The following is a 27,901-nucleotide window of genomic DNA, read 5'->3' as shown; positions in this document are numbered from 1 at the left end:
CTGAGTGCCAAACACGGGTCAAGAATGTAGCAAGAACTGAGTAAATATTTGTTGGTAGTATTAAACTCATGGGGGAAGTCTTCAGTGGTCCCGTGAAAAGGCTCTTTCTTTGATTTGGCAAACATTTTCAGAATAGATGAAGAGTTTGGGAAGTGGAGGGGACAAGGTCTTTTCCTTGATCAAGGGGAGGGAGCAGCAGGGTCTAGCATCTTCCATTTTCTTTTGACCTCTGGAGCCCAGTCTCTGTGACATGGTGATGGGTGACGATGACTGTGGGACTTTCATTGTGTCTGGACACACTGTGTTTCAGGAGCACTTAGGGATTCTGGGGGAGGTTTGAAGACTACTCTGAGAAAATTGTGTGTGTGCGTGTACATGTGTGTATATATGTGTATGCATGTATATATGTATGTGTGTATATATGTATGTATATATATGTATGCATGTATATACGTGTGTATATGCATGTATTAATATACGTGCATGTATATATGTATATGTATGTGTATATGCATGTATATGCATGCATGCATGTCTGTATTTATACGTGTGTGTATGTATGCATATATATGTATATGTATGTGTGTATATGCATGTATATGCATGTATGTATGTATTAATATATATGTATGTGTATGTGTGTGTTTGGTTTCCCAGCCCAAACATCTAGAACCCATCTAAAACAGCCCTCTAGAACCAGATTATCTCTGCTTACCTGTTTTCCATAGTGGCTTTCTGGTAAGATTTCATTGAAGTTTTTTTGGCTCAAAAATGTTTGGAAACCATGGAATCTGATGATATCAAAGGTTCCTTCTAGCTCTAAAAATTAATGGTTCTTAAAAATTGTGTAGGATGAAGCTTGCTAAAGGCGAACTCTAAAAAATACTGGCTCTATCTGCCACTTCCTTTTCACCTCCTGGCATATACGGTCTCCCTGGCAAGCCTCTAAAAGAACTCCCACCTCTGGGCCTGCCATCTCCTATCTCATAAGTGCCTCCCAGCACTCTTCAGGCCCCTGATAGTCTTCCTGTACGTTTGTTGTATCAAATTGTCTTCTTAAGTGTAAATGACTGGCTTCCATTTTCTCAGTGGTGATATCTGTTGTTAAAAAATATTTGAACTGATAGAGAGAATATCTGGTTAGCAGAGTTTTAAGCAGTGTAGCCAAGTGAAGAATTTGAAGAAGAATGGGAGAAAGGCTTTGGGTCAGTGGAGCCTCTATTAATCTTACCTAGAGAAATGTGGCCTTTCGCTCAGGTTCATTAATTTTTTTCAAAGCCATTTTTAAAATACCTACTATGGGCCAGCATTCTACTAGACTCTACTGGGGGGCAAATATTGAGTATCTCAGTTCCCACTCTCATATGGCTTGCAGGCTGAGGAGCGGAGGCTACTTTACTTAAATATTAATTGGTTAATTCAGTAATTATTCACTGAGTGCCTATCATAGCTGGGATGTAGCAGTGAATAAACCAGATGATGTCTATGCCCCATGGGGCATATATTTAAATGGGTGGATAATTAAAATCTGAGATAAGCATGTAATGAATGTTAAAATGGAAGTTTTGACTATGCTCTGAGCTGTAAGATATTCTAATAAGTTGCCTAATAGGGAAACATCTGTAAACTGACTTCATGATGCTTGGACTCTTCAGCCAGATGAAGGCTATAAAAGGGGCCAGGGTAGGGTGAAGGATGTATGAAGGGATTTCTTGGAGAGAAGAGTTGCTGTGCTGTGAGTCTCCAGAGACTCTTCCATTAGAGACTTCATCAAGGCTTCTCTGGGCTTCGCCTCCAGTGCAGTGAGGCTGTCCCCCTGGGGCTACTTGGGGAACTTGGAATGCATTCCCTGAAGATGGCAAATACAGAGTTCTCATGTCTGAGAAAGTGCAGGCAGCCTGTGCTGCAGGATGGAGGGGCTGCAATCGGGTTCGCCCATCCATGCGTCCTGTAAGTCTCTCTCGTGGACCAGATGTGGGTCGTACAGAGGAAGTGCAGAGCAGAGTCATCTTGGATGCTGTACAAGAGGCTATGTAATAGGACAGAGGGACTTCGACAGTAAGAAGCTGGAGGTGACTGCTAGACCCAGAGGCTGTGGAAGCACCACAAACAAACACTGGGAATAAAGAAACATCTGCCCACGTCAAGGAAACTGCTATAAGGAAGATCCCAAAGGAGCCCCAAGGAGCACCCCAGGGGAAAAAAAGGAGTCAGTGTTAAACACAGGCTGGGCTCACAGAGCACAGGACAGCTTATCATGGGACCAGTTCAAGGAAGACCTACTTTTTCTCCCACCTCTGCTCACCTGCCCCTACCTAGGAGGGGTAAGAAACTGGCTAACAGACTGGGGTGGGGACTAGGAAGAGAAGAGCAAAATGGAGAAACGGGGGACAGACAACCGCATCCTCCCTTTTCACAGGGTGGGGTTGGGGTTTGGGCTAGCTGGAGGAGGAAGGAAGGTTTACCCTGGCTTAAGTTGGAGGTTTTGATTAATCTCTCGGATTGTACTTTCTACAACTGAATTTGGAGTTTGTTTTTGAGGGTGGACCTGCTTATAGCCTGAGAATACACTGAACAGTTATGGGGCCTGCCATGGCTGTATCTGGTGGCAGGAGAAAAATCTCTCTCAATGAATAAATTTTACAAGGAGTAGAACGAAATACAAACCAAAGCTTTGTTTTGATCATGTCACTTGTCTTCTTGTCCCACGAACCAGGTACCAGTGCTCAGAAGGGGAGAAACAGTTACCTTGCAGCTGGTCACAGAGGAAGTGATACAGCTTGCAGGCCAGGGAATGGCTTGGTTTTCCTTAACTGGGGGATTCCAGCATCATTTTCTCTTCTTCCTCTTCACAGGCCCCAGAAATGCTCTCCTGGACCTGGCTCTTATGGATGTTCAGGTTCTCACCCACATTCAGCTCGTTTTCTCCTACAGGGCTGGCTGTGACTCAGTGTGGAGGCGCTGCTCTGGCCCTGGCCCTTGTCCTGCCCTGGCTGAGACTGCCTGGCTGTGGCTTGCCCTGGGGGCTGATGGAGGGACCACAGCAGCTGGGCTGACCCCCTCCCATGCCCCGCAATGGCCCATTATGCTCAGTGCCCCCACCAGCGTCCCAAGGCTGCTGGCACTGGGGGCATGGTCATCCACTTGCGACTTGTAAAAGTCACAGGGAGTGTTGACTGGAACCCAGGCCTCCTGGCGTCCAGGCCCCGGCTCTTTCCATGACCCACATGTGGGAGACTGACTGAGGTGTTGCCCCGACACTCTGAAATGGAATTTCTGCACAAGCATGAAAGAAATACATCTAGGCATTTAACAGTGTGTCAGACAGGAGTCTGGCGACCCCACCAAGCTGTGCTTCCACAGGATGAGCTTTTCCAGGGTGGAGCTCTGGCAAGACCACTGGTCTTTGCAGAAGGTAACCAAGTCAACAGAACTGGCCTGACAGCTTACAAAGAAGGGGCTTTTGGGGAAGATATCTGTTGCATCTTGTTGACAACATGTGTCATTTTGTTTGGCGTGTTTTAAATGTACAGAAAAAATAAAAAGAAGCTCTGGTCCCTTTAGGGAAATAGGTTTGTTAAACTGACTGGCCATTTTTTATGTGAGTTAAAAGCAGGAAGCAGATGTGGGAATGTTTCTTGTGTCTCCATCTCAGGCAACTGGCCATCTGGCCGACAAAGAGATTATAGGCTGCCCAGCCATGAGAAGCAGTGTTTCAGATGGTCTATGTAGTGAGTGTACTAGGCCACAGAGTTGAGGTTCTAGCCCCAGTTCAAGCTGCTCTGTGACTTTTAGGCCCCTCCTCTATAAAATGAAGGCACTGGCTTTAGTGGTAGGCCTCTTAACAGCGATTGCTTTAGGGTTATATAATTTGCACTTTGTATGTTATTGATTTTGTTTAACCGTAATAGCCAGGTGCGGTGGTGGCTCATGTCTGTCATACCGGCATTCTGAGAAGCTGAGGCAGTAGGGTTGCTTGAGGCCAGGAGTTTGAGACCAGACTGGACAGCATAGTGAGACCCTGTCTCTACAAAAAAAAAAAAAAAAGGTGATGTGTACATGTAATCTTAGCTACTTAGGAGGCTGGGGTGAGAGGGTCACTTGAGCTCAGGAGTTTGAGGTTGCAGTGAGCTATGATCACCACTGCACTCTGGCCTGGGCAATATAGTGAGACTCCATGTCTAAAAAAAATTAGCTAGGCTTGGTAGTATGCACCTGTGATCCCAGCTCTCGGGAGGCAGAGGTAGGAGGATCACTTGAGTCCCAGAGATCAAGGCTAGAGTGAGCTGTGATCACTCTACTGCACTCCAGCCTGAGTGATGGAACAAGACCTTGTCTCAAAAACACCTCAGTACTAACTGGATATTGTATTATGTTGTTTACAACCTGCCCCTCCCCCAAGAAATGGATACATATGCTGTTTTCTGAATAGTACAAATATAAATATGTATCTATTTTATTATAAAGCATAGGTTAGATTAAGGAGTCACAGTCTGTGCCTACTCTTAGGCACTGCACTCACTGGTTAGAGCTGACACCCTATGAATGGGCACTGCCCTGCCGCTAAGTGTGGCATGGAGCCATGGAACACCTCCTAGGAGCTGCCTTGGATGGTCGTCTATGCAGAACCTCATGGATCTTCTTTTCCACTAAGTACTCAAGGCTGTGCTCCCTGGGCTCTGCCTCTTACCTACACTCAATCGAAGTACCACGTCCAAGATCCTGTGAAATTCTCTTTCCCACTGTCACCTCCCTGGTTTTCTCCCCTCTTTCTCTGCTCCTCCCGTCCTCCTCCTCCCCTCTCCTACTTCTTTCTTTGTGATTCTCCTCTTTTACCTCCTTCCTATTTTTCTTCTTCTTTAATAAAGAATTTATGAATTCTACCATATGCAAGGTATTAGAGATAGAGGTAGAAACCAGCTATCAAAAGCTAAATGAGTGTGACACAAAGCAATATTACGGTGGTCTGAGGCACAAGGCATCTCCAGTCCCAGGAGGGAGGAGCAAAGCTTTTGAGAGAAGAAAGGACTTGGGTTGACTTACAATGAGAGAAGCAGCAGGATAATTTGGGCCGGGGATGCGTGAGCAGAGATCCACAGGTGGGAATACACACAGCGAGCAGGCTGAAACAGCGCCTTGGGGGCAGTCTGCCTTGTGCAGGGAGGGCACTAGGGGAAACCCTTCTTAGCCAGTCCTGCATTTCCCAAAGTGCCTTTCACAGAACGTTAGTCCCAAGCGATGCTCTACGAAAACAGATCAGTGATTTATAAGTTTGGGAAATGCTGCATGTGTTCCCCCTTTGGAGATTCCCAATGCATGTCAGCTTATTAAAGCATCTTTGAGGTCCTGCAGAGAAAACGGCCTCTTTAACATTTAGTGCAACAATTTCCAAATGTATTTGACACCTACGAACAGCTGCAGAATAATTATTCCACATAACACACCTTGTGTGGGCAGGCAGTGGGAACCAGGGAAGGTGTTTAAGGCAGTGTAGTTCTTTGCCGTGTAGGAGTAAAAATTCCCTCATGTCAGAGAGAGATGGGTGTGGAGTCTACACAGATGTGCCCAGCACCTGCTGCTACGGTTGATCCCCCTCTGTGTTCTGAGGAAAAGAGTCGTGGTGCTGGTAAGTGAAAAAGGGTGGGTTTGCATTCCTTAGCACTGAGAGCATCTATTGCCCTTGGGAATTAATGAAGCTCGGTATATATGCCAAGAAAATGTTTTCACTGGCTGGAGAAGTAGTTGCATATACATATGCATGCAGGTGTAAACTTCTGCTGACTGGCAACCTGTTTTGATCTCATACCCGCCCTGTTTCTCCTTGTTTAGCCAGAGCCTGAGCGTATCCTCTAAGGAAAAGCTTAGGTAACACCTCCTCTCTGTAGTCTTTTTCAGACCAACCCTTCTCTCTGGCTTGTCACCTCCATCCAAGATCTCTCTCTTCTTTATCTTACTGTCAGTGGCAAGCAAATTATCACTTCGTGACACACCATCTGGTTCCTTTTTTTTTTTCTTTTGAGACGGAGTCTCACTCTGTTGCCCAGGCTGGAGTGCAGTGGCACGATCTTGGCTCACTGCAACCTCCACCTCCCACATTCAAGTGATTCTTGTGCCACGGTCTGCAAGTAGCTGGGACTATAGGCCTGTGCCACCACACCTGGCTAATTTTTGTATTTTTGTTAGAGACGGGGTATTGCCATGTTGTCCAGGCTGGTCTCGAACTCCTGACCTCAAGTGATCCACCCTGTCGGCCTCCCAGAGTGCTGGGATTACAGGTGTGAGCCACCACGCCCAGCCAACATCTTAAATACAGTTTTCCTCCCCCATTCCCTACTAAGGAGCATGTAACCATGCTGTGCTGAAGGGTGCTTTGTACATTTGCCGATGACTGCATATATGACACTGCATACTTTTGGTTTTTTGGTTTTCACATGGTAGTGTGTCAAATGAATATGTGAACAGCTCATCTTCCTGCCAGCCAAAAGGAGAGTGAAAGAATAAAATCATTTTGGTTATTCCCACTGACGCCATTTTAGAATATAGCAAGGCCTCCTTATTCATCTTGAATGTGTTTCTAAAGTCAACATGAACAATTAAGAGGCTAACAGCTAGGCAGGGCAATGAATTAACAAAGCAAAACAAAGGGGTAATAAATAATGACAATTTGTCAGTGTTTCATTCTGCCTGCTGGGCATTATTACGGGGTGAACAGAAATTAGATTTCCCTGGGCAGAGTGTTTTCGGATGGACACTGCAGGAGTGAAGAGAGCTGGAGGGACAGTCAGGTGGAAAGAGGGATAAGCCATCCATCAGCCAGACTCACTGGCTTTATCTCCAAAAAACTTCAGACTCCATCCACTTCTCACCATTTCCATTGGGTCCACACTTGTCTACCACCATTGCCTCTCACCCGGGACTCCAACCTTGTCACTGATCTCCAGGCTTTACTCTGGCCTCTGTACAACTGATTCTTCCCACTTCATCCCTGGTCATCTTTGTAGAATGTTAATTAGAGGCAGGCAGTATCCAAGTGTGGAGGATGCTAGGGCACTTGTCTCCCTCCTGCTAAGCCCTCCCCTCCATGTTATATCCAGAGTAAAATCCAAATGTCTTTCCTCAGGTTACAAGCCTGCCTGTGTGGCCATGTCCCCTGCCATCTCTGACCTTACTGCCCACCCATCACTGCTGGCCTCTGAGTTCCTCCAACATGCCAAGCTCTTTCCAGCCTCACAGGCCTTGTGCCTGCTGCTGTCCCCTGATCTTAACGTAGCAGCTCCCTCTTGTCATTCAGATCTCATCTTCAATGTCACCTCTTTAGAGACAGCTTTTCCCACCATGCAGGCTAGATATCCATTGTCTTTCCACTCATCGCTCTGTTTTGATTCTTAGTAGAGCACTTAACACTTGGGTGCTGTGAATCTTAGGATACAAACTCCATGAAAGGACCATATCCCTGTTTACCAGTGTTTAGGACAACAAATAAATATGTGTTGAAAGAATCAATGCTAGTTCCTCCGTTTATCAGCTGTGGGGCCCAGGCACTTGAACCCTCTGTAAAGATAATTTCCTTGTATGTAAAACAGGAATGGGAATACCTATGTCATAGGGTCAGAATAAATATATTAGAAAATAATTGTAAGTTACATGGCTTTTGGCAAACGTGAACCATCATTATTGCTCTAGTCAACTAAGGTTCCTGTTAGCAAGGTGAGGCTAATATTTGCTTCTCAGGAATTTTTCAAAAATAAAGTAGAACAGATAATCCAATAAATGTACAGATACTTAGAACAAGGTTTTAAAGGATGCAAGTTCTTTCTTCTCTGTGGTGATATTGCAGGGAAGAAGCAGTAGAGAGGCCTTGAATGCTTGTTTGCTTTAATAAAACACTTAACGTGGTGGCAGGCACCTGTAATCTCAGCTACTTGGGAGGCTGAGGCAGGAGGATCACTGGAGCCTGAGAGGTCGGGGCTGCAGTGAGCTGTAACAGTGCCATTGCACTCCAGCCTGGGTTAACAGAGTGGGATGCCATCTCAAAAGAGAACACCCCAAACCCCTAACATGCTGGCTTAGAGCATGCAAGACTTCTGCCCAAGAATAAGAAGTTTGGGATAGGAATTGGTCCAGAAAGGCAAAGTCACAGCTGACCTAATAGAAAACCAGAAAGGGTGGAGATCCATAATTTCTGAAATTCTTACTGTGAATAAAAATCAAAATAGTTGAAGAACTCAGGGCCTGTATGGAAATCATGTCATTTCCCCTTCTCACAAGCGTCTTCCAGACTAGTCCTCTGGATGAGCGTGTCCAACAGACACATAATATAAACCACATGGGCCTTTTAAGTTTTCTAGTAACCACATTTATAAAACATAAAAAGAGATAGGTGAAATTAATTTTACTAATATATCTTATTTAACCCAATATATGTAGAATGCTATTTCAACTTATAATTAATATAAACATCATTAAATAAATATTTCCTATTCTTTTTTTCATATTACTTCCCTGAAAATCGAGAGTGTATTTTGCATTTATAGCATATGTCATTTCTCACTAGCCATATTCAGGTGCTCAATAGCCACATGTGACTAGTGACTGCCTTTTTGGATAGTCCGCTCTAGATTTTACTTTTGAGATGTTCAGGATCTAAAAACATATTTTGCTACTTGTAAGAAGGGAGGCCACAATTTTAAAAAATGTGAGTCCATTTGTAATCCCACTGACAGCAGCAGGGGGCAGACAAATGCCTAGGCAAATAGGGGTGGGTCCCCGGCAAAACCCCACCTCCAAGCCGAAATGAATTTAAAGCCTGAAAGCCAAGCTAAAAATCCACAGACTGGATTGAGAAACCGTTTTCCTGTTTGGCACATTTTCCTCTGATTGATCCCACCCTTTACCTATTTTACACATACCTACCCTTTCCTAATTGGTTTTCTACACTGTTGTGCCTACCTTTGAATGTCTTTGCTTTAACCATTTTTGCATACTCACAAACCAATCAGCGTGCACTTCCCATTCTGAGTCCATAAAAAGCCCCAGACTCAGCCACACTGGGGGAGAAACCATCTGACTGTGTCTCCACTAAGATCTGTTATGTTGCTCAGTAAAATTCTTCTCCACCTTCAAATTGTCAGCATATCCTCATTCTTCTTGGATGTGGGACAAGAGCTTGGGAACTGCTGAATGTAGGTACAAGCTAAAACACAGGGCAAGGTGTGGGGGGTGTTGCCAGCGGAGGTCCCAGTTGGCAAATTGGCTGAGAAAAATCCTGCTTCACTACCAAGTTGCCTAGTGTTTTTCTACACATGAAGGAAAAAGCCATGGTCAACTCTTCCACTGGCCAATGAAGAACTTAAAAGAAAATTTTCTTAAGATTTTAAGTTCCTGTCATGGAAATACTTTTATCCTCTGATCTCCACAGATGATTTACGACATGTAAAACTGTATGTGAAACTGCATCTCTCTCTTTTTCTCTCTCTTTGGGAAGTGCTAGGAAGATTACTCACAAAAAATCAAATCACATCCCCCCACTCTAATGTTGGTGTTTCTGGGGAAGGCTTATGGAAAGCTGTGTTTCTTCATGGGGGAACAGTTTGTGCCATGGTTTACAAAGCTAAAGAATTTCAATAGTCAAACTGTTGCCATAAAAAAATCAAACTTGGAAATAGAACTAAACATGTTATTAACAGAATGGGCTTGAGAGAGCAAGAGAATTCTTTTGGAGTAAAGTTATCCAAAGTCTATGTGTTCTCCTTTGACACGTAAATCTATTATCAAGCTAGTCTTGGACTGTTTTTTGGACAGAAATTGGGTAAGTTTTGCAAAAGACAGGCACAAAGCCTGGCTGTGGATGACACCCTGAGGGTCAGAACATTCATTACAGCATTGGCGTCCACAGAAATTTGAAAGCACAGCAATGTTGCTGGATAAAATTGGCATTTTCATATGGGCAGGGTAACTTTTTTGGAAGCCTTCATGTTGCTTAAGAGTGGCCTGCTGTGGGACATAGATATGGGTTTTTGGCTTGATGCAAATTACTTGTAAGGTCCGGTTTTTGCTAGGAGATTCTATTTTGATCCATTACTAAATATATTTGCAACCTGAGGCCCACCAGCAGTGGATCTACTGCAGAACACACCAGTCCAGCTGATGAGGTACTGTGGGACCATGGGATATGGGCAGTTCTCATGGGCTTATTCCTGATTTTGGGGGGCGTGCTTATTGTTTACAAGCACAGAAGGTGGCCTCAGCTCTGCAGCTTCTTTGGCTATCTCTGTACTGCATGGCATCCCCTAGGCCTACAGATGTGGTAGGACACTAAAGCAATGGCTTCTGGAATTCTGCTAAGCTTGCTCCCACTATTCACTCATCTTTCCATTGCTCTCCACCACCACGCCCAAGACAGCCAACCTTGTTGTTCAGAACTACTTCCCTTTTTAAAGAAAGAAGGAAAATAATTTTCTTGCATAGAAACACAGATGATTCCACAGTGGACTTTCCATTAGGCCCACTTTTACTAGTTATACCACTAAGGATAATGCTGCCCATTATTATATCCAAGTTTCCAGACTCTGTGACATTTAGGGTTTTCCATTGCAATTCACCTTTAATAAGCAGGAGAGTAAATGGAAAGGCTTATATAAGATTTATTCCCATTTAAAGCTTGTACTTAAGTCAGGGCCACAGAGTCCTTAAAACGTAGGTCGCAGTAATTGAGGCCAGTCAATGCCTGGGTGCCAGCTGGTGGGGCCACACCATTCAGTGAAGCAACCAAATTCAGATGCTGGGGGCAAACACAGAAGTGGACAGAGGTGCTGAATGCCAGAGGAATGGAATGAGCACCCTCACAGCTAGCTCTGTCATCACTGTGGATTCTCAACGTGACATTGCTCTCATTGGTATTAGCCAAAAAGACAAAAAAATGGGAAAACACTAATATTAAACAAATGTTACAAGAACAAATTCATAAAGTGAGACTGGTAAAGCCTTGGAGAGTTTTTTAAAAATGAATTTTCTATTTTCAAACAAACTTAAAGAAACAAAAGTTATTAATGGCCATGACAAAAGTATGAATAGCAATGATAATAAAAGTTTAGTGTTTTAAATTTTTAGTCAGCTTCATTTTATCTGGATATATCCCTAGAAGACCTTGTGAATTCTCTCTCCTTATTAAAACATGGAGGATTCATTCAGCTGTCTCTTTTCTTGTGACTCAAATGCAGTTTCCTATGAAGACACATCATAAAAGTTTGCAAACAGCTGTGGCCTGGAGGTTGCAGAAACAACCATACTCCCTGGGACAAGGAAACACATTGAGCTAGGTCCTCAGTGCTCTGAGGGAAAGTCTAGAAAAAAAAAAAAAAGCCATGGTTCCTTCCCTCAGATTGCTTACAACTTATTCAGGGAGTGAAAAGTCAGTATTAGTTAAAATTAACTTGGTGCTAAATTCTGTGGCTGTAAGCAGAGGAGGAAGGAAGGGCCAGACAATGAGCCTTGACTGGGAGAAGGTCTCGAGCTTTGGCTGAGTGCTGAGTGCCTGAAGGATTTGGGTGGACAAAGACTGGAGAAAGTGGAGCCTGCAGGTGAGGGCTGCTGCACTCCCTACCCTCCCTGGTTGCGGGTCTGTGTGTACTCTCTCAGTTCCTCTCCCTTTTGGCCTTTTACACATGCTGTTCCTCCAACCAGAAGGCCCTTCTCTCCCTGCACTGGAAGAGTTTGTCCTTTGGATCTCAGCCAAATAGTTACTTCTCTTTGGAATTCTGCCCTGATGCCCTAGCCTGGGTTAAATCTTCTGGCTCTATGCTCCCAGAGAACTCCAAACTCCCCCTCATACCATCTACCACGTGGAGCTGTAATTTAGTGATCTTTTCTGACCACTCCAGTGTACACTCCACAAGGGCAGGGATCTCGCCTTGTTCATGCTAAATCCCCACTGCCTAGCCTGGTGCCTGCTGGAGAGCGGGAGCTCAAGATGTATTAACTGGATGAAAGGAGTTTCTGTCCCAGACACAGTGTTGGTGGTAAAGTGGGAGGCGGCGAGAGGTGGAATTAGGGAGAGCATGAGGTGGAATCAGGGAGAGCATGAGGTGATCTGGGAGCACAGCATCCTGTGCAGGAGAGCAGGCCCGTGTGGGAAGACATCAGTGGGTATGTCATCTTGGGCAGGATATAAAAATGGAAAGGTACTGGGAGGTGGGAAGAGGTAGGAGGACAGGAGGGGAAGGGGTTGGGTGGCAAGGACTAACTCTGCCTTCTCCTCAAGAGATAAGGCCCAGTCTGGACGCTTATCCTCCTCTCCTGGCCTGGCGTGAGGACTCAAGGAGAGCCAGGCAGTGTCAAGCTGGTGGGTTTCCAGTCTTGCCACTTCCACCAACACTCTTTGTGACCTTGAAAAGAGCAGGGATCTTATCTGAGCCTCATCTTTCCTATATCAAAAAGAGGATAAAGTAAGGAGGTGATGGGGAACAGATGAGATAAGGGACCTGGGAGGGCTCGGGGATCTCTCCAGACCACCTTTCCAGACCTCAGCTTTGGTGCCTCTAAAATGAAGGGTCTGGGATTATGAGGAACTGCCAGTCCAACTCTGCGACTGAGGGTCAGGTTGAGTTGGGGTGGTCATGGAGATGCTGAACGAAGATGGGTGGGTGTGGATGTTTTATAGCAGGCTGGTTCTTCCCCACACTGTTCAAAAGCCTATCTCCTAGGTCAGATTTTGCCATGTATAATCTAACCCAGTACTTTCTGGCCAGAACAGAACTTCCCACCAGCCTGGATTCTGATGATTCTTAATGGACACTTATCACGGAGATGCTGAATGTCCCTCGAGATGATCTTTTCCGGTGCCATCAGCTGGAGGAGCAGGCCCACAGAAGCCAAGTGGCTAGACATGATCATCATGCTTAGAAAAAGTAGCAAACCTCCTAAAATATTATACACTTGGGTAAAATTCTGACCCTAGAGCTCAGCCCTACCTACCTCAATCCTGATTTTGTTTGGAAGGGAGAAAATGAGGTCAGAGAATTTGAACAGGGTTGCTTTATTCCCATCCCTGTCTTGTTCAGCCTTAGCATTTACTTCTCCTCTGTTTGCTATTTGCAACCTGATTCCAGGACTTGACCTGTTGTTGCAGCTGTTTGGGAGATGAGACAATCTGAAGTTGAAAGCCCTACAAGTTGAAATTGAAAGAAGCTACAAAATGATGATGATGATGATGACGGTGATGATAAGGAGGAGGAGGAATGTGTGTGAATGTGAGTGTGTAATGCTTGGAGAAAAAGGGGGATGAGATTGTGGGGACTGGAAGAGACAGAGAGGGAGGGGGAAAGAGAGAGGGAGAGGAAGATAGCTCAGCCACAGCAATTGCTTTCATATGTATTGACTCAGAGACACTTCCTACCATGGAAGAAGGAAGTTGGCAAAAAAAATCCCAAGATGGTATGTTTTGCAGCATCAACTTTGGGTTTAACATCTCTGAAAAAAGTTAACTTTGCAGGTTTTGGGTACAGTTGGTTTTTGCTGTGGACAGAGAGTGTTTTGAACTTTTTCTTCCTTAAATTCAGCAAACTAAGCCAAGAATTCTAAGTACTCATGTCCCCCTCCAATGAGACAGCAAAGGAGAGGCTTCCAAGGGTGAGAAGTGAATGAATACTACGGAGAATTCAAACATCCAGGGAAGATGCTGTGCCAGAATAAATCACACCCTCTAGGAACATTTCCTATAATTTGCTCTTTTTTCTTCCTTTTTCTTAAAATGATCCATTTCTTACAAAAATTTATAAAAGGTCAGGAGACTTCCCCTCCAGAACTGTTGGGACCTTATACCTGGTGTCAGATAGGAATTCTGAAGATGTCCATTTGCTCAACGTAAAGAGCTAATGTAAACTTAATTGTTTATTGTGCAAGAAAAACGACTTTCATGTAAGACTTCAATATGTAGATAACTTGGTTCTTTTGGTCATTGCTGGTTTGAACATAAAATAATTCTGAGAAAAAGCTTTTCCTACAGGTTAAGAGGTAACTAAGATTCTCTGAAATCAATGGCAGTTTTTTCAGGGGGAACGAAGGGAAGAAAATAAACTCCCATCTTTTCAAATTATATATACCTATCATTTTATTTAATCCTGAGACATTCACTCTGGAATGTGGAGAAGTGCTGCCAGTACAGGAGCAATGGGGTTCCCAAGGTGTAGCTGTTTCCAGGAGCTCCAGTTTCAGCTGCTCCACTCCTCCAGCTGCATCACAGGGAGAACAGAGCCCATCACTTCCCACAGGGATGTCCTTACTTCCTGCCATCTCACTCATACCTGGGCTCTGCAACCCATGTCACTAAGGAGGACTGGCACTTCCTCCTAAGCTCTCCAACCCCTTCTCCTAAGAATTCCTGCAGTCTAACAGTGAGTTCTTGTCTTCAACCCCTTCCTCTACTGGATCTCTGCCATATGCACTTAATCATGCTCAAGTCTTACTAAGACGAAGAACTCTTTCCAACTCTAGATCTCCTCCAGCTACTGCCTTGGCTCTCCGTCCCATTATCTGTTAAGCTTTGCTCCCATCCCCATCATCCCACAGAGCTCGGGTCACTAAAGGCACCATAACCTCCTTATTGCTAGTCTTATTAGATGACTGCTCTCAGTTTGCATTTTAATTTCCCATCATTTGACACCCCACCCTCTTCCATAATGTATTATCTTCCCTTGGCCTCCATGACCCCAGACTTTCCTCTCACAACTTCTCTTTCCCTTGGCTGGTCCTTCTTAGTTGTCTTCGTGCTCTATTTCTTTTCTCCACCCTGACTTAAAGGACGTGACCCTCAGGGTTCAGTAATTCACTTATTTCTCTTCTCTCTACCCCTCCCTCTGGTTTCCCCTCTAGTCACATTGGTCTTAACTGCCATGACCAGTGACTCTCAAATCTTTGCCTCCAGCCCAGAACTCTCACTGGAGCAAGACTTCCCCCTGACTAGGGTGAGGCACGTGAGGTGTTGAGGGCACAAAATTTAAGGAGGCATGTACTTGCAGGTCCTTGCTTTCACGCAACCCTGACAGTGAGTAACCCATAGAGTTCCTGCCCTAGATGCCTTCATGCTTCACCCTGGTCCCGACCTGCTGCAGGTCCTTTTTGTTGGATGTCCCACAGGCACCGCCAACTCCACAAGTTAAAAAGCGACATCCTCATCTTCCCTCCCAAAGCTGTCCTCATCCTGGTGAATGGCAGGCAGCACAGTCAGCAATGTCGCTTGGGCCAAATCCTGGAGGTCCTCCTTCACACCTTCCATACTCTCCCCCTCCATACCCAGGCAGTTACCAAATCTGTGATTATTTGCTCAACATCTCGTGAATCCAGGCTGTCTTCCTCACCCACCACTCTGTGCTTCAGGCTGCCAGCCTCTCTCACTGCCACTGTGTCCACATTGCAACCAGTGTGACCTTTCTAAAATGCACATCCGATCACGCCTTTGCTTAAAACTCTTGCAGTAAGTCTCCACTGTCCTCAGGGTGGAGTCCAGCCTCCTCAGGCTGGCAGACCAGGCTCCCATGGCCGGCAACTCAGGTTCCCCTTCACCACAGTCCCTCTTCTCACTGCCTCCTACTCTGTCCTCCTCTGTACCCCGCTCCTTGTGTCTCCCTGAAGGAGCCACAGTCTCACCTGCAGATCTGTAAGCAAGCTTCCCTGTCACTAGAATATTCTCTCCCCCCAACTCCATTCCCCCTTCTTGTCTCAGCTTAAATGTCCATTCAAGAAGGCATTTGGACTCCAAGGCTGGTGAGACACCCTTCCTGGGTATAGCTCCCACATCTCATGCGCTCAGCTCCATCACAGAGCCTTTCACATCAGGCAGTGCTTGCGGGCTTCCTGTTTGTCCCTGTTCCTCGAAGGCAGGGACAGGGCTCATTCATTCATCTTGAATACCAAGCACCAATACAGTGCTCATTGGCTCCTAGAAGACGTCTAACAAGTATCTGTTGAATGCATGAAGGAGTTCAGGAATCCCTAGTGTTGACTTTCAAGTCTGAAAGTCCTGAATTCAAGCCCCAGACCTCCTTACGAGCTGTGTGTCCTTGGAAAATTTAATTTTTCCTGAGCCTCAATTTCTGTTCTTTAAAGTGGAGATCATCATTACCCCAAGTTATCATGAGAGGGTTTATGCTTCTGTAAGCATTTGCAGTTCATAGAGTGTGTGACACTCTCTTTTGCACACATACATACATACATACATGAACTCCTGGAAGCCAGAATGTAGTACTCTGCTAATGGTTATCCCTAGTGCCCAGCCCAGAAATGGATTCTTGGTGGGAGTGCAATTGGTGTCTTTGTTGAGGGAAAGCAGCCATGGCAGGCCTTAGAAATTGGCAGTGAACAGGGAAAAGAAAAAAAGGAAAGGGATTAGAAGAAAGAGGGAATGCAGGAAATATGAAGGACAGAGAAGACAGGAGAGAGAATGCAAGAGTGCAGACACTTTCTCTGAGGCCTGTTTATGCTACAGGAGGCTCACCTGCTTTAGAAGGATTGGGCGGAGGATGACCTCTCTCTTGGGGGATAACCTGCCCAGGCTATTCTCGCCTCTGCGACAGTAGGGAGACATGGTGCCCATGTGACTGGCCTCATGCCCTTATTGGAAACAGCTGGGGAGGATTTCACAACCTCTGAGGCTTTACTTCAGATGAGTTTCAAACATTGTTTATGTACATTTACGTGTGTGTTTCCCTGGGTCTCTTCTGGTTACAAGGAGATCCAGGCTTGCAAAACAAGCTCTGAGTGAGCTTTAGTATTTTGTTCTTGCAGATAGTAATGGAATGTACCAGCCTCCTGATGCCAGATCTGAAAGCAGATGACATCCAAACCCAGTGGGTTCTCCGGGAGCACGTGAAGTGGGGTGGAGTTCAATTTGGAGTAAAAGTGCCTGGGGATGGGTCAGGCTGGTCGGTAGATGATTGAATTCCATCCAGGAAAGACATATGAGACTGAGTTCTGTTTTCTCTTTTCCATCTTCTTTACTCAAGCAGTAACAATGATATGGCAGCCTCAGTCTAGGTTAACCATCTTCCTGATAGGAAAGGGACTGTGAAAAGCACGTGAAGAGTGTGATCAGCCTATCTTACTCTTAAGGTTTCTGAAGGAATGTGGAGAGTTGCCTTGAAATTGTTTCAAAAAGGAAAGAGAAGATGCTGCCCTGAGTGAAAAAGAGGGAACTGGACCAGCTCACTGCTTCTCAACCCCAAATGCTCATTAGAATCACCCGGGGAGCGTTTATGATTCCCAGGTGATTCTGTGAGTGCCCAGACCTCATCCCAGAACAAGTAAACAGCACCTTTAGGGTAGGATCTTTAAGCTCTCCAGGTGATAACAATGTGCGAACAGATGGAAAACCACTGCAGTCCATGCTCTGATCTCTGAATTCCCCTGCGTTTCTGTGTTTGAAATTAGTAATCTAGGAACAGAACGTGTGAAGATGGGAAGGATTTCTTTACAACTCACTGAGCCTTAGTATTTAGATTTAAGGTAGACTAGTTATTCCCCAGTTGTGTCAATAGGTGCTCTAAGGAGAAATACAGAAAAGGGGTGACTTGGTGGTCAAATCAGTATAGAAATACTGCTTAGGACCCCAAACTCGCAGAGTGAGAGAGGTACTTTGAAGTTTCTTTAGTTCCTTATCTTACTGGTTCTCAAAGTGTAATCCCCAGACCAGCAGCATCAGCGTCACCTGGGAGTTTGTTAGAAATGCTAATTCCCAGGCTCCACCCCAACTTCTGAATCAGAAACTCCGAGCGTGGTTTCAGCAAGCTGTGCTTTAACAAATCTTCTAGGTGATTCTGATGCTCAAGTTTGAGAACCATTGATCTGCTACAGGAATCCCCTATGTCCTGGCCTAGTGGTTAATTTGTCTTATCCGTGTTAGTTACCTGGAACATTCGTCTCTGGGGCAGCCTGTTGCATTGTTGAAACTTGCACCCTTCAATTCTTTCTGATGAAATTTGTTTCACTGTTGTTTCTACCTGTGGGGCTAGCTCTGTTCAATGGGATGGCCCAGAGTAAATCCAAGTCACTTTCTATTAATACATCCACTTCAAGGCATTTAAGATAATTTTCTAGGACTTCTCATTTAATATCACATATGGCCCATAGTTTCCAAAGGAGCCTTTCCCAAACCTACACTAAAATACTCAGGAAGAAACAGAAAAGGTGACAATTCACATTTCACATTACCATCAAAAACAGACGGAGGGGGTAGAAGTGTAGAAGAAAATTTTTGTGAGAATTTATGTTCTCTTGAAGTAGGGGAGGCTGCTCTAAATTTGAAACCAAAGGCAGGAATTATAAATATTTATAGATTTGACTGTAAAATTGTAGAAATCTCCCATATATTTTTAAAAAGTTAAAAGGTAAATGGCAAACTAGAAAAAACTTTGGACATCCATTACATGGTTAGACTTTAAATGTCATAAGGATTAATAAGTTCTACATACTTAATGCAAGCACAGGACCTGATACATAGTAGGCTTTCAAAACATTTGATTGATGTATGAATGAAGATGGGTTAAGAAAATTATCACAGGAAACCAACACTAAAATATCCAGTGGAAAAATGAGCCAAGTCAAACCAATGGACAAATGAGAAAATAAACATTTAAAAAATTGTTCCACTTCAATAATAATAAAAAATACAAGTTAAATTAGCACCTGTCAATCAAATAGGTAAGTTAATAATATTGGGGAGCATCTGGGGAGATGGGCGTTCCATAGGGGCTAATGTGAGGGTTAATTTGTACAATCTTTTGAAGGGCAATTCTTTGGCAATTTTTATCAAAACTTTAAAAATGTGCACACTATTTGATCCAGTAGAAAGCTGGACCTTTTATTCTAAGGAAACATTTGTGAATGTGCACAATGATTTGGCAATAAGGATACTGACTGCAGCTTCATTTATAATAATAGATACTTGAAAATCAACCACCAAAAAGGGAAGATATGCAATGGAATAGGACATGGTCATTAAAATGATATTATTCAAGGATATGTAGTGACATGGAAAGACTATTCCTTGACAATGGTGACGTGATAAGAAACAGCTTACAAAGTGGGATGACACACCATATCATCATGGACCAACTAAGTTAAAAAGCTCTCATGACCCCTTGAAGCGTTCTTTCCCAGAACATTCTAAATTCTTTCAACCATTTGCCCTTGAAAAGATGAGCAAATTTTCTGAACTCAAAGAGTGGCCAAGCTGTGTAGGATGCCTTGGGGACCATCCTGGACCATCCTGGGACAAAGGTTCTAACTTCCAAACCTTCTCACCTAGGCTCTGTCGAATGTGTTCTGCTTTAGTGATGCCCCCTTTCAAGCATGAGTGTGGTCAGCAACTTTTTGTATTTACAAGACACCTCGGGAACAATGGACAATATTACCAAGCTAGGTTCACTTGGTAGAGAGGACGGGAAAGGCATTCCAAGCAGAGAAACCTAGCAAAGGTACGGAGACACAAAATGTCCCGGCATGTTCAGGGCGTGCCCAGCAATTAATTCCATGTGCTCAGAGCCTATTTGGAGGTGATGAGGGAATCTGGGGTAAGTAGTGTATGAAATGGAAAGGCATGCCTTTCTAAATCAAGCCAAGGATTCTGGGTTTTCCCACAGTTTTTGCAAGTCTGAAGTGGAGGCATGGTGTGTTGAGGTTTGGTTTTACAAGGAGCACTGTGGTAGCTACCTACTGGGAGCTGGGGACGCCATGTGCTTAGTAAACTTTAACAATCTTAGAATCAGATGTGCTGCTGGTTTGCTATTTAGGTGGTTTCCTTTGGCACTTTCTCTTTTATGTTGGCTCAAGCATTTCCTGGTGGGCTCCAAGGAACAATGGGACCATGAGCCCACCACAGGCAAAGAGAAGGAGACGGATGATGGCAGATGGAAAGCATTCATGTTTCCTGCTGCCATCCCTGACCTGGGGCTTGGATGGCTCTGAAGAGGTGGGTGCCAATCCCAGGGAAGGGCGGTGGCTCTGGGCTCTGGCTCCCTGAGCTCCTGCTCTGTGCTGAGCTGGAGGCCTTTCAGTAGCTTCAGAGGCTCTGTTGGTGGGCTTATGTCTGCATCTGGAGGGCTGGGGTGGAGTAGCTGGGGGGAGGATGAAGGAGACAGGAACTGAGGAGGAAAATGTGCCAGGTTTCTGTGAGGTCAACATGTGTTTGAAGCAACTTAGAATGTAACCGAGAATGCAATTAGGTGATTTTTGTTTTTGTTTTGTTTTAAAGAAAAAATTCAGAACCTGTGACTCTTGTTCATGAGCACATGCCTGGATGGAGTCATTTTGAGTTTATGGAAAATGTGGTCAACCCCATAAATCAGTGCTGAAGAATTCTTACAGACTCACCACCATGCAAGCAACGCAGGCCTCTCTAGTGAGTCTCCTAAGGTTATGCAAAACAAAACAGAAGAAGCATGTAGACAAAGCTACAATATTGCCCCCCCCTCCCCTGGAATTCTTTCTTGAGTAGCCATAGGCAGCTCTGAATTCTGGTTCTTACTTCATCTGTGACCTTTCTTGCATAACTCCATGTGTACATCCTGTGGTTGTTGCCATGGCAACAAGGACACAATTTTCTGTATCTATTTCTCTCGTGTATCTTATTTTAGCAAGACTTCCATAAAGAAAGGGCACTTAAAAGTAAACTGGATAATCATAATTTGTGACAGTGTTGAGAGTATGTTCAAAGGTATCCAAATTCTTAAGCTTCTTATATCTTAAATCTATTACTTTGCATGGCTGGAGAATAAAAGTTCAAGGTGGTACTATGTCTCTCAAAAACATATGGAACATCTTCAGGTGTTACTACAAACTTTCATTCAGAATTGGTAAATAAGAGATTCAATTTAGGTGTGATTCATTAGAGAATTTATTTTCATTTCATTGTTCTTGGATTTACATAACCAGCCTTTTGCTCCCAAACAGCATTGATTCTTCTGTCTTATAAACGAAAATATTTCTTTCTATCCAGCCTCTTTCCTATAACCCTCCCACTTCTTAGGTTGACCCAGTTTATGAATTGGCTTCTGCCAAACTGGTCAGTGGAAAATGGAATGTTAACATATTTTAGTGGAGATGTTTTTCAATTGCTCTGAAAAAAAAAAAATGGGGTCATACACTGTATCAGCATCTTCTGTCACAAAAAATAGTACTACTGAAACTTAGTTTAGGGATCTTATTATTTTTTCTTAATCTGTTAGAGGATGCTAAAAAAATTTCTTCATTTTCCATAGAAAGCAGATGTATACTTTATAAGACCAAACACCTCCCAGAGTACTAACTTTATGGCCTGTGCTTGTTTCTCCTAACTGAAGAGTTTGTATTTAAAATTTCGTGTAGAAATTTGGTCTTGTTGACTGTCACAGACAAAAGCTCAAATTCCATATGCAATGAGGGCCAAGTCAGCCCAGCATTTATATGAGGTGGTTTCACATTTTTACTTGCATGCCGTCCTAGTCACAACAGGAACAGCTAATTGGGCAGTGGCTCACATAAACTATGAAACTTTAGACCAAATCTCCTCAGCTACAAACCACCCACTGTCACCAGGTGCAAGGGGAGGAGGTGGCAGGGCCTGTCTATCGGGCTCTGCTCTAGTGTTAGCTGTGCCATGCTGGACAGTCAGGAAAGCAAACACACCAACTGCAATATGGCTTGAAGTTCTGCATCAGCCATCCCCAGACAGCAGAACAGCACAAAGTAAATAACCATAAGGATATCTGTCATCAATTGAGCATTTCTTTTTTTTGTTTGTTTTGAGACGGAGTCTTGCTCTGTCACCAGGCTGGAGTGCAGTGGTGCAATCTCGGCTCACTGCAAGCTCTGCCTCCCGGGTTCAAGCGATTCTCCTGCCTCAGCCTCCCGAGTAGCTGGGACTACAGTGCCCACCACCACGCCCAGTTAAGTTTTGTATTTTTAGTAGAGACAGGGTTTCACCATGTTGGCCAGGATGGTCTCGATCTCTTGATCTTGTGATCCATCTGCCTCGGCCTCCCAAAGTGCTGGGATTACCAGTGTGAGCCACCACACCCAGTCCGAGCATTTCTTTCTTAACAAAAAAATTTTATTTTTTGAGACACAGTCTCATTCTGTTGCCCAGGCTGCAGTGCAATGGTGTGATCTCGGCTCACTGCAACCTTCACCTCCCGGGTTCAAGCAATTATCCTGCTTCAGTCTCCTGAGTAGCTGGGATTACAGGCATGTGCCACCACACCTAGCTAATTTTTGTATTGTTAGTAGAGATGGGGTTTAACCATATTGACCAGGCTGGTCTAGAACTCCTGGCCTCAAGTGATCTACCTGCTTTGGCCTCCCAAAGTGCTGGGATCACAGGTGTGAGCCACCATGCCCATCCCGATTGAGTATTTCCATATGTTCAGCAGGGAGCCAAATGCTTTACAAACATTACCTTCTCCAACCAGCCACAGTAGGAAGAAGTCCATGCCATCTACTTTATAAGGATGAAGTTCAGAGAGGTCAGGTGATTTGCCTGGAGCTTTCTAGCCAGGAAGGAAGGGGGTTCAAACCCAAGTCTGCTTGATTTGAAAGGAGTTCTAAATGAGACACTTTTATTTTGCTTTTGCATTAATGTGACTGATTCCCAAAGAAGTGGATGGAAGATGCAGGTTGCTGGTAGTTGAGGGAAAACTTGGTCCCGAGTTGTGATCCGTAAAACTTGCAGAAGAGAGACTAGCTCTTACATGAAGAAATAGTGATAGTGTTGTTTCGGCACAACTGAAGTTATTTCCAGTGTAAGTTACTCGTTACTTACTATTTGAAACAGAACAAGCTATTCACCTTCTCTTGTTTTTCAGAGAATGCAATTAGGTGATTTTTGTTTTTGTTTGTTTTTCTTTCTTCATTTACAAAATGAAGCCATGGGCTGGATGGTTTCTAAGGTCTCCGCTGGCTCTACCTTTCAGGACTGCTCTTGACTAGAGATATTCCAAGCTTAGCCTTGACAATGCTAAGACAAATTCTCACCTGGGGTGAAAGGTCCCTCTGTGGTCCTGGGCCAGCTGGGCCCAACACCTGCTGGGAAGATGGTAGGCGTTTTCCGTGGCCCCTTCCTTGCCCTCACCCCATCCTTGCAGCGCTGGTACTCTGTGGTACACCACTGGCTTGTGTGGCCAGTGGCCAGCAGAGCTCCCTCCTGAAACTGCCCCAAGTAGGGGCCAGTCCTGTTTTATTCTCTCACTGTGCCTATACATTGAGAAGCTCAAATTCTAGGAAGTTACACCCAACAGATCACTGTCAAGTCCTTTACAGAAAAGCAAATTGAAACTCAAGATCTTGTAATAACCAACATTTTGAAAAGTGATGTCTGATTTGTTGCAACATGAAATAATAGCTGGATTTGTATATCTGGAGTTATTCTAGCTCTGTTTTAGAATCCAAAGTTATTCTAGCTCTACAAAGATGGAGAGAGAAAAAGAATGTGTGTGTGTGTGTGTGTGACAGAGAGAGAGAGAGACCATTCATGAATTAACGAGTCCTACCGTGTCTCCTGGCTGTGGACGCATCACAGACACACGATCATATCCTTTCCTCAGTAGGACCCACAAGGCATCGAGTTTTCCCTGAAATAAAACAAATGCACCAAGATTACATATGAAATCAGACCTGTGGCTAGCCACCGTAGGCACACAGAACTTTCCGTGCTTCTTCAGTCACGTGAACAACACAACACTGTCAATATGGTCATGATGGGATTAGTGACTTTGCAGTCCCTTGATTCAAAACTGGAGCTCCATGAATGGAGGAGAAGAGACACACAGAAGACTCTGATGCTTGTGAAGGACGCACCCTGAGGTCTGAGTGCAGTCTCAAGTTTGCAAATGTAACTTCATTCAAGCTTTGGGCTTTTGTCTTTATCACATTTCTGGGCATATCCTCATACCACAAGTCAATCTTTCCAAATTTCACTAAAGTTTTTTCTTCCCACTTGGTGCCCAGAGCTCATTAGTAAAGACACTAATGACAAATTCTGGAAAATTACTAAACGTTAAGTGTCGACAGGGCAAGACCAATTAAAGGCCCCTGGAATGCACATCCCTGGTTGTCTGCTAGGCTCACTTAGTAGCTGTAACTTGCTCAGAAGCCTGGGCTCGAGAGACAAATTACCAAGCATTACAGATGACCAAAACCACAGTCCCTTTGGGGTTGTATGTAACTGGCTGAAACGGAGAAGAGTGAGTATGTCAGCACTAAGGCTTTCACAACTGATGACCAACAACACCCCTCCAGGTGACTCTTATTTATATTCCCTGGAACCTATGAATATGTTACCTTACATGGCAGAAAGGAGTTTGCCGATGTGATTAAGGTAAGGATGTGGAGATGGGGAGAGTATCCTGGACTATCTGGTGGGCTCAGTCTAACTACATGGGTCCTTCCTAGAGGACCCACGGTGGTTTTTGGCAGGAGGGTCAAATCCAGAGAAGGAGATGTGTGGATAGAAGCAGAGTCACAGTGATTAGGTGTGAGACAGACTCAACCCAATGTTGCTGCCTGTGGAAATGCAGGATGGTCATAAACCAGTGGGTGTGGGCAGCCTCTAGCATCTATAAAAGACAAGGAAATTCTCCTCTGGAGTCTCCGAAAGGAAAACAGCTCTGCCAACACCTTGATTTTAGTCTAGTGAGACCCGTTTGGGGCTTATGACATCTGAAACTGTAAGATAATAGATTTGTGTTGATTAAACCTTTAAGTTTGTGGTAATTCATCCCAGTGACAAGAGGAAACTAATACAGTCCTTCTCACTCCTTGACATATTCTATGTTAATTTGCTGATTGTCTGTGCCCCCTGGAATGCCAGCTCCATGAAAGCAGGGGTGTTGATGGTTTTGTTCACTTCTATCTGCCTAGCCCTTAGGACAACATCTGGTGCTCAATATATGTTTGTTGGATGAATGAATGATTCTAAGTGGTAGGTGCTTCCATGAGTGTCCTCTAGTTGAATTGTCCCAGCAGTCCCAGAGGCCTGTGGAGAGGAAATGGAGGGGCAAAGAGAGATCAAGTAACTTGCCCAAAGGCAGATGGTTTGTAAACCGGAGAGTTGAGATTGGAACCCATGTCTCTCTAATTCCAAATCACATATGCTTTCTATTACACCAACTGCAGATTCTTCCTCATGCAGATCTTTTGGTGAGAGCGCTTTAATTTAGATCCTTTAGAACACAGGGCTTCTCAGCTGTGGGTTGCAACCCTTTAAGCCCTCATGAAATCAATTTTGTATGGGACCAGAACTTTTAAGAAATAGAAATAGAAGAGAAAATATTAATTGCACATGGTGAGGACAAGTATTGTTTTGTGAAAAATTTGTTTCAGTTAAATGTGTATGGGTGTATGTATGACTGTGTGTGCACACATGTGTGGGCATAAACTGGGCCAAAATGTAAAACGTATTTCCTACCCAAGCCTTAGGAACATTTGAAAATCCTGATCTTGCAGGGGTCTTTGAATGACAGTGCTGGGAAGGCTGGAGGAGTGTACAGAGTTTAAGTTCCTGGACACAAAGCATTTATATAGGGGCAGTGTTAAGAATCATCTCGAAGATTTCATGTTCTGAAATGATTTTCTGGTGGGTTATATACACATATAAAATTGTGTTCTTTAATCTTTATAAACTGTTGTTTGAGTTCTTGTGGGTTAAACTTTGTCTTGCCAAGTGTAGTGTTTCTCATCTATTTTGGCAAGGAATTTACAAAAGCCTTGAAAAATATTTTGAAATGATTTTAGAATGCTGGATAGAAATGCTGCTGTGTGCAGCATGATTTTCTGTATTAAGCCGCTTCAATCACCAGCTAAATGTTTTCCTTTAAGGTTCTTTTGGATAAGCATTTATATTTCAGGATATAACCAGGTGGGTTTCCTGGATGAATGCCTCTTTTTTCTTTCCCCTGTTTTTCAGAAGGAGAGGGCTCCCAGCATTTGGCTTTGTCAATCAGCCCACCCACAGAGCTGTGTGTGCTAATCACTCAACTCTGCGACAAATGAGCAATGAGATGGGGCAGAAAGAAGAACACTGGGCTGTTGAAGAAACACATTAATTAACTCAGCAGAAATTTAAAGTTACATGCATAGCAAAAGAGCAGAAACCACCTAGATGTATAATACCAGGAGAATGAGTAGAAAATGATGTTTCTTTGTGGCAACAGGTCACCCTATGGTGTAGTGTTTAAGCACAAAGTGACCGAAGCCAGGCTACCCCAGTTTGTACTGTGAGTCTCCTTTTCACCAGCTCTACAGGTTAGATGAGTAGTTTCATCTCCCTAAGCCTTACTTTTCTCATATTTAAAGTGGAGATAATAACACTGTCTACTCTACAGACTTGCTGTAAGACTTAAAATTAAATATTGAAGTTAGGTACTTGTCTCATAGAAGGTATTCATTAAATGTTACCTATGATCATAGTAAAGTCATTAAAATGATCATTTAGGAGGCTCTGTAGAAAGATGGAAAAGAATGTAATACAGAGTGTAGGAATCCAATAATTTGAACTTTGTAAGCAGGCATCTGTCCATCTTCTATTCTGTGCTCCTCCAAGCCTATTTTCCTCTTACCCCCAAGCCACGGTTTTTATTCCTTCTGCCCCACTCACTCCGCCCAAATTGCTCTTGCTAAGGCCACCCATGGCATCCCGACTGCCAAACGCCTTGACACTCATTTCACTTGGTTCTTTGCGGAGATCTGCTGCGCTGGGCCTCTCCTCTGCACACTTTCCCTCAGCCTCTGTGCCACCAGCTTCTACCTGCTCCCTCCGACCTCTCTGCCGAGTCCTTTTCAGCTTCTTCTGCTCCTCCCCCTCTGCCTGCACTTGACATGGTGGCCTTCATTTGCCACCTCTATTCTCATCTCCCAGCTGAGTGCTCTCATCTAGTCTCATGGCTCCAGCTTCCACCTGTCTGCTGGTGACTCACAAATTCTATACTCAGCCCAGTCCTCTCTTGAGCTCCAGATCTGGGTATCCATTTACCTATTAAATCTTAATTGTAATGTGGATGTATCGCAGGTATCGAAAACTCAAACATTACAAACTGAACTAACTCTTCTCCCCAAACCTGCTCCTCCTTTTGCACACCCTGCCTTGATTCATGGCACCACCAATCTATCCAGATGGGCATGCTGGGTACCAGGAATCATTCTAACTTCCCTTCTCTCTGCCACCTGATCATGTCCAACATCAACCGTGTCTCCTGAATGTTTTCTCTGTAGCAGCTCTGCTGCTGCCTCTTCCCATCCACCCCTGACCCACCACCTCCACAGCTCCTGCCTGGGCCCAGGCCCTCACCATCTTACTCATTCTGTGAACAGTTTCCTGATTGGCCTTTCATCTCCAGGGTTCCTGTCCTCTCTCCTATTGATTAATAAAGAAATTTATTGCGAGCCCAAATGGATGCACTGCAATCAATAAAATGAACCATGAAACATTTTACTAGCAGTGTGAATTTGGGCAAGTTACCTAACCTCTCTGTGCTCTGGTTTTCCATTTGTAGTTTCTACTGAGCTGGGTATCTATTTACTAATGGATAGGTAGTTTCTACTTTCAAGGGCTGTTATAAATAATAAAGGCATTAGCGCATAGAAAGTGCTGCCTGACTTGCAGGGTGTGCTTGATCCGGGTGAGCTGTTGTCATTGGGCTCTTCTGGCCAAGGCAAGATTAGCTAGTTCCAGGTGTATCCTCGGCATTCTGAGTTCTGATTGTCCCACAAATGAACCTAAATCTCCAGTCTGTGGCATAGAAAACAATCCAGGCAATCAATCAACACAACCTATAACCTCTTTCTACTCCTACAACAGGTAGTTTTTATGCAACAGCTTTAGAAAAACAGTGTTTGCAACCAAGAAGTAAGCTTTAGAAAAAACAGTGTTAACAACCAAAAT

At 44.2% G+C, this 27,901-nt stretch overlaps 1 protein-coding gene and 1 long non-coding RNA gene across 5 annotated transcripts in view; one reads left to right on the top strand and one right to left on the bottom strand.

Annotated features, from left to right (window-relative positions):
• ANTXR1 (ANTXR cell adhesion molecule 1) overlaps positions 1 to 27,901 on the bottom strand; it is a 237,863-nt gene that overhangs the window by 32,447 nt on the left and 177,515 nt on the right. For 2 of the 3 annotated variants that reach the window (XM_021924899.2, XM_009184350.4), the window contains exon 17: positions 23,514 to 23,594. In XM_021924899.2, coding sequence (XP_021780591.2) covers positions 23,514 to 23,594 — 81 coding nt within the window. Of the gene's footprint in view, positions 1 to 22,302; positions 23,047 to 23,513; positions 23,595 to 27,901 lie in introns of those variants that run through there. The other variant, XM_009184349.4, reaches the window with a different exon arrangement.
• LOC103877035 lies at positions 11,182 to 14,156 on the top strand. 2 transcript variants are annotated; one of them, XR_004178301.1, is made up of 4 exons: positions 11,182 to 11,579; positions 12,260 to 12,340; positions 12,752 to 13,247; positions 13,557 to 14,156. It is a non-coding gene; the product is annotated as an uncharacterized LOC103877035 (long non-coding RNA). The 2 variants fall into 2 exon arrangements; XR_636556.4 differs by having other exon boundaries at positions 11,183 to 11,579; positions 12,752 to 14,156.

Source organism: Papio anubis, chromosome 14, assembly GCF_008728515.1.
Source record: "Papio anubis isolate 15944 chromosome 14, Panubis1.0, whole genome shotgun sequence".
In the NCBI taxonomy this organism is placed as follows: Eukaryota; Metazoa; Chordata; class Mammalia; order Primates; family Cercopithecidae; genus Papio; species Papio anubis.
The sequence above is the reverse complement of the archived record's forward strand: the minus strand, read 5'-3'. Positions and strand labels throughout refer to the sequence as shown.